Source organism: Nicotiana tabacum, chromosome 8 (assembly GCF_000715075.1).
Source record: "Nicotiana tabacum cultivar K326 chromosome 8, ASM71507v2, whole genome shotgun sequence".
Classification (NCBI taxonomy): Eukaryota; Viridiplantae; Streptophyta; class Magnoliopsida; order Solanales; family Solanaceae; genus Nicotiana; species Nicotiana tabacum.
In genome coordinates, this window is record NC_134087.1 from 137,352,623 (window position 1) to 137,363,576 (window position 10,954).

General features: G+C 37.1%; 1 protein-coding gene across 1 annotated transcript; it reads left to right on the forward strand.

Annotated features, from left to right (window-relative positions):
• The first annotated feature begins 371 nt into the window (after positions 1-371).
• On the forward strand, positions 372-4,399 carry LOC107811507 (IAA-amino acid hydrolase ILR1-like 5). Its single transcript, XM_016636456.2, has 5 exons — positions 372-852; positions 1,331-1,456; positions 2,693-3,007; positions 3,205-3,333; positions 3,889-4,399. Exons 1-5 carry the CDS (start codon positions 499-501, stop codon positions 4,267-4,269), a joined length of 1,305 nt encoding a protein of 434 aa, XP_016491942.1. The 5' UTR covers positions 372-498; the 3' UTR covers positions 4,270-4,399.
• The last annotated feature ends 6,555 nt before the right edge of the window (positions 4,400-10,954 follow it).

A 10,954-nucleotide genomic window follows, 5' to 3' on the forward strand; every position in this document is an offset into this window, starting at 1 on the left:
GTAGTTCAAGTATACTTATGCTGGAATATTTTTCGGATTTTGAACAGTGTTTTCGTTCAGATTTATATTTACATAAAAAGTAACTAAATTTTAATTATTTTTGAAACTGTAACTATTTTTGAATGATCACTCGTAAATCTAGCTATTTTTGAATTTCTCCCAAATTGTAACAAAAATCATTTACCGAGTGGGCTAGGGGTCGAATTTAAAAACATTCCAAAGCTGATTTTTTTCTAATAACCGTGTTGCTCATTGATTGGAATTTGGAGTTGACTATATACAGTTTCTTCTATTCAAATTAGAAGTGAGCAAAAAAGATCATTTCATTTTATCATTGAAAACAGCGACAAAATGAAAGAAAATCACATAAGTACCCCCCGAGTCAGTCAAAGTGTCAAACACCCAATAGTTGAAGAAAATGCTCTCTTATACCCCCAGAAATAATCTTCAGAGATTGCTACTCCAGTTGTAAATATCCCCTTTACTGTTTGATCGCGAATGGAATTTTACCAAAAACTGGCAACATGTTCTCATTTGTCGCTTTTGTGCTTCATCCTCTTACATTCCATTCAAGTTCAAGGTAGCTACTTTGATCAAGAATATGGTAAGCAGGTACTGAGCTCAGCAATACAAGATAAAGATTGGTTAGTATCCATAAGAAGGATAATTCATGAATACCCAGAACTCAGATTCCAAGAATATAACACCAGTGCTCTCATTCGTACTGAACTTGATAAACTTGGCATTTATTATGAATACCCTTTTGCCAAAACTGGTCTTGTTGCTCTAATTGGCAGCAGTTCTCCTCCTGTTGTTGCTTTACGAGCTGATATGGATGCCCTTCCTCTCCAGGTTCATACACAATTTTTTTACTATCAATCAATTATACCTCAATCGTCAATTAGTTGGGCAGTTATATGCAGTTCGGAGCTAGGTTGTTCCCTAAGGGGAATCAACATATAAAGAAGTAAAGACGAAAAAGCCACGGAGATTCAATATATAGTGTATATACAAAAAAAAAATAAAAAAATTGACCTATTTACCCTGTGTAATTTTCGACCCAAAGGGTATCAGTTAACTCCCCTTGGATAAGGTTGCTCTGCCCCTAGTTATATGAATCTTCTTGTATCTAATTGAGAGGATTCAATATAGTTAAATTATTTATGCACCGGTCGTCAACCTAGCACAATCCTCCAACTTTATTTGAATCTGCAACTGGCTATGCTTTGTGAAGCTTAAATAGGTGTAGTTAGAAAGAAATATTCTTAATAGTGTGCATATTTAGTTATGGAATGTCTCTAACATTATTCTCGAGTGAATATAACCATAGGAGCTTGTTGAATGGGAGCATAAGAGCAAAGTTACTGGCAAAATGCATGGATGTGGACATGATGCCCACACGGCGATGCTTCTTGGCGCTGCTAAGCTGCTGAATGAGCGAAAGGACAAACTTAATGTAAGTTTGTTAACCTTACCCACTTCACTAATGCTGATTCATTTGGAATGTAATTTGTGCTTGTGTGATTCTTTAACAAAAGATTTTTTGCACAATGTTGACCAATGACCAGATTGTCTTGTTCTCAGAAGTAATAATATTAGGTTTGCGCTATAGTGATTATGCTGATCATTTTATCCGTTGTGCTTTGACTTCTTATCTAGGTTTGCATGTACACTAGGCCTTTGGAGCTTATTCTAAAAGGGGGTATTTCTTAAACATAGAGGACTGTAAGAAGATAGATGAAAACATTCTTTAATAGAGGGGGGTATTAAGTGTACTTTGTCGAGATAATGAAAGAACAGACTCAAAAGGAATAGACCAAAAAGGATATCTTTTTGCTTTGTTATCAGATTTAGTTCACTTATTCACATGTCTCCCTCGGAACAGTCCAAATTTCATAGCAGTGTCGCAAAAAAGGAATAGTTGTGCTGTTTGTTATCGATGATGCTTCTTAACTTGGATATGACCATGTTATTCTTTGATTCTTTAAATCTGAAACTTGGATCGTCCTTCTGTGGGTGACTAGCAGTGCCTGTGGGTAATCATTTTTGCCTTTTCCTTAGATGAACATATAAAGTGATTTTGCCCATTGAACATAGTTGTGACCATTCATGATTCATCAATTGTCTCGATGTGGAGAACCTAGCCCTCTGATCCTCCATGGCTTGCGAGTTCACATCCAGATGAAGCAACCAGAGAAACTAATTCAGGCATGACGAGAAATTTTCCGGTCAAGAGAGAGGATCGATCAGAACCTGTTGAAGGAAATGGTAGATGACGGAGCATTGGCCCAAATCAATTTCTCTCTGGAACCACGAAAAAGAAGCTGAGAAGACCGATAACTTCTATCTACATTACAATAACAATACATGGCTGCATGTATAGGAAACGAGGAAACCATGAATGTTTTTTTGAATTCTTTTTTGCTTGACCAATAAAAAGGAATTCAAGACTGAACCACACTTTCTAATTACTTGTTAGTCTGTAATTGTCTGACTGATACTATTAGATATTTCTTTTCAACTTTATAAGAATACATTTGTCACATGACACTCGTAAAGCACTGTTCGAATTGACTTAATCTGTTTTTGCCCTTTGTGTGGCATCATTCATTATCTATCCATTCTTGGGGTAGTCTACAATAGAAAGTTGATTTGTTGCTTGTCTCTATTTTTATTTTTTGAACCCGAAAAGGGAACGGTAAGACTTGTTTTCCAACCTGCGGAGGAGGGAGGAGCTGGTGCATATCATATGATCAACGAAGGGGCTCTAGGTGATGCAGAAGCTATATTTGGAATGCATGTTGATTTTAAAAGACCTACAGGGAGCATCGGTACTAGTCCTGGGCCGATTTTAGCTGCTGTTTCCTTCTTTGAGGCAAAAATAGAAGGAAAAGGTGGGCATGCTGCAGAACCCCATGCTACTGTGGATCCAATACTTGCTGCATCATTTGCAGTTGTGGCATTGCAGCAGCTCATCTCAAGAGAAGTAGATCCCCTTCATAGTCAAGTATGTAGCCTAATCTCAATTAGAAGTATAAATCTTTGGTTTACACACACACAGAGACACACAGACACATAATTATGTAGGTACATATATTCCCTTCAGGAACATTTCTTGTTTTAGAAAGCAGTATAGCATTTGAGACCTGAAGCCTCATTGACAGTTAAGCTGACTGAGATTGAAATTCTCATTTCTGCCTGAAGGTTCTTTCTGTTACTTATGTCAGAGGTGGATCAGCATCAAACGTAATTCCGCCTTATGTTGAATTTGGGGGAACTCTGAGGAGTCTTACAACTGAAGGCTTGCTTCAACTTCAAAAGAGGGTGAAAGAGGTAGGTTGCTTACATGAACCTTTGACTGTTGTTGACTATCAACATCTGCACACTAGATTGTCTGCCAGATGTCTTCAACATGTAGTTTTCTGTTAAAAAATTTAGTGATTTTTTTGAGTGATGTTTAATAGCCTTAAACTGAGCCTTCTTAGGTACTGAGAGCTACGTAATCAAATTAATAAGATTAAGGGTGAATAATTCTCGAACACGTGTTCACATGAATATAGAAGTCTCAGCTGAATGAATGATATAACTTGTGGTCTGCTTGCAATTTTCCCATGAAAATGCCATGTAACTCTAGCATTCATAACTGATCATCTTTCCCTGCTTTGCTTCTCTTTCTTTGTCAAAATCAATTTTATGCCTGTCCTCAACATAGAAGCTTATCATTTTTATTATTGAATCCTCTATTTCTATTTCGCATTGTTGAATTAGATGCTAATCGTCTTCAATGTCAAGTATTGCGGCAAGATCTTACTAATTAATGTGAACAGAACCTAGATTTCTTGTGGCAATTTTGTGCATTTGTAACACATATTTACATGGAGCCTGCAGGTAATTGAAGGACAGGCTGCTGTGCATAGGTGTAAGGCGTACATTGACATGAAAGAGGAGGATTTCCCAGCATATCCAGCTTGCATAAATGATGAGCGCTTACATCAACATGTAGGGAGGGTTGGCAAACTCCTGCTTGGTTCCGAGAACATCAAGGAAACTGAAAAGGTTATGGCAGGTGAGGACTTTGCCTTCTATCAAGAATTGATCCCTGGAGTTATGTTTCAAATTGGAATCAGAAATGAAAAACTGGGCTCTACCCACGCTCCACACTCCCCTCACTTCTTTCTCGATGAGGATGTCCTGCCAATTGGAGCAGCGTTGCACACAGCCATAGCAGAGATGTATCTGAATGATTACCAACATCCCATTGCGGTTTAGATAATTTACATTGTTGTTAGTTAAATGTTCCAATCACTACTCATACATTCTGTGCATTGTATATGTTATAACGATTAACAATTAAATTGAAAGTGATGACTGTCTGTTCAGGTAGTTCATTTGCCATGGTAACTCTAGCGCTCTTTAAAGTTTCTCTTCCAATAACCCAATAACCTTTGAATTTTGGTATTCCTTTCCCTTTATTTTGGTATTATCTGTATCCAAGTATTCTGGCTATTGCACTGGTTTAATGAAATAATATTGTTTAGATCCAAAAAAAAAAAAAAAAAAAAAAAATGTAGCATTCAGTGGATTGGATAAGAGCGGAAGTATTCAGCCGGATGATGCAAGCGCTAGAAACATTTGCAAATATCATAATGGCTTTGAGTACTGAAATTTCTGGGTTCAAAACAAATTAAAGGAAATTAAATTTCGATTAAGGTTTTGCCCCTTAGTATTGGTTAATCAAAGGAGCGCCAAACCAAACTATACAAATCTGCTAATGTGTGCTATCTTTTTAGGTCCAAAGCAATCTCGATATTCCCTTTGGTTTGTCGTATAATAACTCAAAACTAACATCACTTTCTTTCTTAGTCTGTGTGAGTTAAGTTGTAATTAATGCTTCTGGTAGCGTTTTTGGCCAAGCTATCAGCTTATTTTGAGAAGTGTTTTTCTTAAAAGTACTTTTGGTAAGAAGCAGTTTATGTTTGGATAATTAATTTGAAAAACACTTCTGAGCATCAATTAGTGTTTGACCAAACTTTTAAAAACTGCTTCTAAGTGTATTTTTCTCAAAAGTGCTTTTCAAAAAGTGCTTTTGGAGAGAAACTACTTTTTTATGCTTCTCCAAAACTACTTGTGCTTCTCCTCAAAAGCACTTTTTTTCCTTTCAAAAGCTTGGCCGAACACTTCAACATTGATTGTCGAACACTTCCATTTTTGGCCAATAGTATCCTGCTTTAATTAGTGTTTTTACCAACGATCTTCCCCCAGCATGATTGCCGCGATGCCCTCATTTACTTCTCTCATTACGTATTCTGTTTGTGAAGGTCCAAGGCATCGTGCTAAAGGTCCACCAAATATTTTGCGATACAAAGTCCCTCGTATCAAGTAATTTTGAGCAGCCTTCAACCGTAGTAATTGGGATTTCTTTTTATCCACGAGCAAAATTCCATACTACAAAATTTTACAAAATCGTTTCTCTAATCCCATATTAAATTATTGAAATTTACCTCATTCTTGGTTTCATCGAGGGCCGAATGAAATAAGTGTACCACAACAGCATTTTTTGCATAGTGATGGATGCGAGATTTGCCAATGCGCCTGCTTCTGCATTTTTCCTCCTCGGGTATTTGTATAGCTTTCCATATCTGGAACTACCTCAACAATTCTCGTACCTTTTCAAGGTACTGTTGCATTCGTGTTTCTCTTGCCACGTAAGTTCTTGCATTTGATTGACTACTAACTGTGAGTCACTTTTGATTACGGTTTATTCAATACCAAACTCTCTGGGGAGCTCCAAACCTACAATCACAACTTCATACTCTTCCTCGTTGTTAGTAATTGGGTAACATTTTATTGTTTGCCTTATGATTTCACCTGAGGGCAGAATTAAAACAATTCCCAAACCTGCTCTTTTAACGTTTGAAGAACCGTCAGTAAACAAGGTCCAAGTCCCTGGATTAGCTCCGATAAATAATCATAGCTCTTTTTCTGCTTCAGGAATTAGGCTTGAGCTAAAATCTGCTAACACCTTAGACTTTATAGCAGTTATAGCAGTTAAGGCTGGTATATGATATTATATTCGCTAAGCTTTATAGCCCATTTAGCTAACCTTCCTGATAATTCTTATTTATGTAATATATTCCTTAGTGGAAAAACAGTTACAACAGAAATATGATGACATTGAAAGTAAGGTCGTAACTTCCTTGATGCCATAATTAAAGCTAAAGCAAGTTTTTCTAAGTGAGGGTATCGTGTCTTAACATCTAATAAAGACTTACTAACATAATAGATCGAAGATTGTTTACCTTTGTCTTCATGTATAGGTACCACGCTTACCGCCACTTCTGAGACAACAAGGTAGATGAGCAATCTTTCCTCATCCTTTAGCTTTGCTAACAGGGGCAGTTTTGACAAGTACGACTTTAAATCTTTCAGAGCTTGTTGACATTCGTCAGTCCATTCAAACTGATTTTGCTTTTTCAATACTGAAAAGAACTTAACGCATTTTTCTGGTGATTTGGATATAAACCTTCCTAGAGCCGCTACCCTACCTGTTAATCTCTATACTTCTTTCTTTCTCATGAGTACATCAGGTATTTTTTCAATAGATTTGATCTGCGTGGGATTTAATTGAATACCCCCAAAAAGTTACCTGAAGCCACGCCAATAGCGTATTTTTCCGGGTTCAACTTCATGTTGTACTTGCGAAGAATTTCGAAGGTTTCAGCCAAATGTTGAAAATGGTCCCCTTCTTGTGTTGACTTGACCAGCATATTATCTATGTACACCTCCATAGTTTTTTCCAATTGTTCTTGAAATATTTTGGTCACCAATCTTTGATACGTTGCCAGCATTTTTCAAGCTAAATGGCATGACTTTATAGAAATAAGTCTCACTATCAATGATAAATGGGGTCTTTTCCTCATCTAGAGGGTCCATTTTTATCTGATTATAACCAGAATAAGCATCTAAAAAACTTAAAAGCTCATGACCTGCGGTAGAATCAATTAACTGGTCTATGTGCAGTAAAGGAAATGAATATTTAGGACAAACCTTATTTAAATCAGTATAATCTACATAGACTCGTCACTTTCCATTCTTTTTTTGGAACCACAACAGTATTATCTAGAAAGTTAGGGTACTTTACCTCTCATATTGAATGAATTTTCAAAAGTTTTTGTACCTCATCCTGGATTACTTGATTTTTAAATGCTCTTTGCTTCCTTTTCTTCTGTTTAACAGGTGGATGTAATGGATCCTCATTCATCTTATGGGTTATCACCTTCAACAATATACCTGTCATATCTGAATGTGACCAAGCAAAGCAGTCTGCGTTAGCACGTAAAAATTGAATTAACTTACCTTTCATTTTCGGGCTCAAGTTTGCTTCGATGTAAACTTTTCTGTCAGGTCAGTGGACAAATAATATTACATCTTTGAGCTCCTCCATGGTTATTTTGATATTCTCGTTTTCGTCTGGTTCTTGAATCATATCAGGCCTTGAATCCGTATCAGTTTGACCTTGTAAACGCTTAGTTGAGGTGTGAATAGAATTATCTCCAACTGAATTTTTTAATTTCTATTTTGCATATGCATTATTGGATGTTATATTTACAATTACCACTGAATTAATATTTTGTTACGCTTGTTAATCTCCCGGGATTTGTCGGATCCCCCGCTGTGATGGGAATTTGATGACTTGATACAACGTGGACGGAACATCATCCATATCATGAATCCATAGCCTACCCAAGATTATATTATAGGCCATTTCCGCGTCTATTACCTGGAGCTTTGTGCATTTGCTGACACCTTTTGCAAATGTAGCTAATACAACTTCCCCTTTCGTAACGACGCTCGAATTATCGAACCCAGATAATGATCATGCTTTTGGCATGATTCTATCATTCGCTTGCATTTTATTTACCACTCTCAATAAAGTTTCATTGAGCTACCTGGGTCAATCAAAACTCGTTTAACATTAGCATCATGTATAAGTAAAAATATTACCAGTGCATTATCCTGAGGAATGATCAAGCCATCTGCATCTTTGTCATCAAACACTATGATGTCTCCTTCCAAGACTTGGCAAACTCGTTTCATGTGGGTGACAGTGACCTTTGATGTCTTTTTAGCAGTCGTGTACGTTACCCATTAACTTCTTCTCCCCCCGGTTATGACGTTTACAGTTTTTTTGGAGATGGAGGCTTCAGCGGTTCCTGCCTATTTTTCATGTATGATTTTTTTCCTTTTTCACTGAACAGATAATTGAGATAGCCTTGCTTATATTCAACTTCCCTTTAAGAGCCTACAATCTGCTGTTCTATGGCCATGATGATTGTGAAACTTGCACCAAAATTCTAGGTTCCTTTTGTTTGGATCCAATCTCATCTCTTTTGGCCATCGTACCTTGTCTCCCATTCCTCTTAAAATAGCCACCAATTCAAAAGTGCCGACATTGACACTATAATCTCCAATCCTTGCTTGAGTGTTGGAATTATCACGACCCAAACCGATGGGCCGCGACGAGCACCCGGTACCATACTCAACCGAGCACCAACGTAACGTATCTTTCTTATTACATCATCATATACACGTGACATATGTGCCTAATAGGCCAACATGATCTTTTATAAACACGAAACAAAGTCGACAAGGCCGCACAATCTTTCACGTACACGACATATGTCTACAAGCCTCTAAGAGTATATAAGTATCATAAAGGTCGGGACAGAGTCCCGCCATACCACACAATACACGTCTAAATCATACTATCCAAACACGCAACTCCGAAGCAAGTAGAGCGCACCAATATCTTCCATTGAGCTGATAGCCTACTTGGAGGGCTCTTGACCTGTCTATCTGGACCTGTGGTCATGAAACGCAGCATCCCTAGGCAAAAGGGACGTCAGTACAAATAATGTACCGAGTATGCAAGGCACATAAATAAGTACATGAGAGACATGGAAGAAATATAGAGTACATGACTTAACTTTGTAAATCATAAATTACTTTTAGCGTCATGCATATGTGTATGAATGTCATGTCGTGCATATGTACATGTTTCATAACATCATCAGCCTCTGAGGGCATCCCATCATATCATATCGGCCACTGTGGGCAAAATCATCATCGTATACCAGCTGATCAGGTGGTGGAGCGTATATAATGTCATAACCTTTCCCATATCCCATATACGTATATATACATACATATATACGCGTATATAACACTGTTTGAATCATATTTCAGCCATTGTGGGCAACATCATCATCATCATATACCAGCTGATCAGGTGGTGGTGCGTATATAACGCCATCTGGTCAAGGGTCAATGCACATGTATAAATGAGTGAAATGCATGAAAAATATATAATAATCGCGATATTCCTTCCGGATAAACCTTTATAACTGTGTATTATTCTGAGACCCATGAACAGAAGATAATAATAATTCTCATGGGGAATCAAGAATAGACATCCCTACTATTTCTATGAATAGAGTAATTTATAGAAACTGTGTATTTTCTCGTTTCTTCAGTATAATTTGGACCATGCTAATAAGAAAGAAGGAATAGCCTTAACATACCTGGAGTAGGAGCAACTCCGTATAATTATCCCGTTAGAAACTTTCGTGAATTGAATTTAGAACCCAAAAATTGGATTTAGGCTTCTGCGTTTTTTGAACTTGCGATACGAGTTTGGCTCAAATGCCAAATTAATGAATTGAGGAGTGAGGTTTGGATGTGGAAAAAGCTTCTGCCTTTCACTTCAACAGAATGTAACAAGTTTAGCTTTTGTCTTTGAAATGAGATCTTTATTTCTTTTTGATTTGATAAAGCTTGCAATAAAGTCTTGAAAAGACTTTAATACTTAACTCTTGACACATGTAAGCATGAATCAATGACTCAATTTATACAAAAGGAGGGGCTGCCACATTTCCTCTTGGGATAATTGATTAAATTTTTGTCCGCTTATTAGTTAACTGGGTAATGTTCTGTTACCCGATAATTAACCAATTACCCGCATAATTTAAAAATTGCCCCGAATTACTTAAAGTATTACTCACTTTTCACATACCTTATAAATCTTTCTATTATATCCATGTAGTATCTTGTATGGCACTAGTCCATAAATACCGAGTATTTTAGCTCGGGCCGTATTTTATCCCAAAATGCCAAACTTTGACAAAATTCATTTTCTTAGACTTGTTCCCCCTTTCACCTTCATGAATTTACTAGTCACTTGTGAAATAGCATAATCCTTATAATCCCCAAATAATCTTTTCCTTGGACTGATATCAATTACCTTACGACAAATTTAACGTATAATACTGCAGGGTGCAACACTGTCCTAACTTATTACTGCGAAGCGTAATATCAGAGTAATGTAATACTGTCGGGTACAACACTGTCATAACTTAATACTGCAGGACGTAACATCAATCGTAATATATTACTGCAGAGGGTAACACCATCGTAACATATTACTGGAGAGCATAACATCTTCGTAATATAATACTGCGGGACGTAATATTGACGTAATATTGCGGGGCGTAACATAATTCCCCCCTTTGGAACATTCGTCCTCGAATGTTGACTGATACTCTTATCATTTTCGTAACTTATAGCTCTTGTGAATACCTTAATACTCTTCTTGCTATTTAAGCAGTTTCTCTGTGAATAAATCCAAAGTCTAGGATATTCCCACCTTTAGTCTTTTTGCTCATATCATGACATGTGGTCGAAATCTTCCTAATCTTGCAACTTCTGTTACCTCCTGTCATGCAGCCTGTATGACCCTGGCTTTGTAGGTGCACTTATGCGATTCATCTTTCCTTTTTCCTTTTATCTTTTAGTCAATCTGTAGGCCTTACTTTGTATATACAAGGCTTAATAGGATGCCTCTCCGGGCCTCTATAGGTGTACTGAAGTCCTTTGCTTGATACTTTGTAGAACTTCT

Coding starts and splice junctions, on each gene's coding strand:
- LOC107811507 (XM_016636456.2), top strand. CDS start 499: ATGGAATTTTACCAAAAACTGGCAACATGTTCTCATTTGTCGCTTTTG. Junction 853..1,330: donor TGGATGCCCTTCCTCTCCAG/GTTCATACACAA, acceptor ATATAACCATAG/GAGCTTGTTGAATGGGAGCA. Junction 3,008..3,204: donor TAGATCCCCTTCATAGTCAA/GTATGTAGCCTA, acceptor TTCTGCCTGAAG/GTTCTTTCTGTTACTTATGT.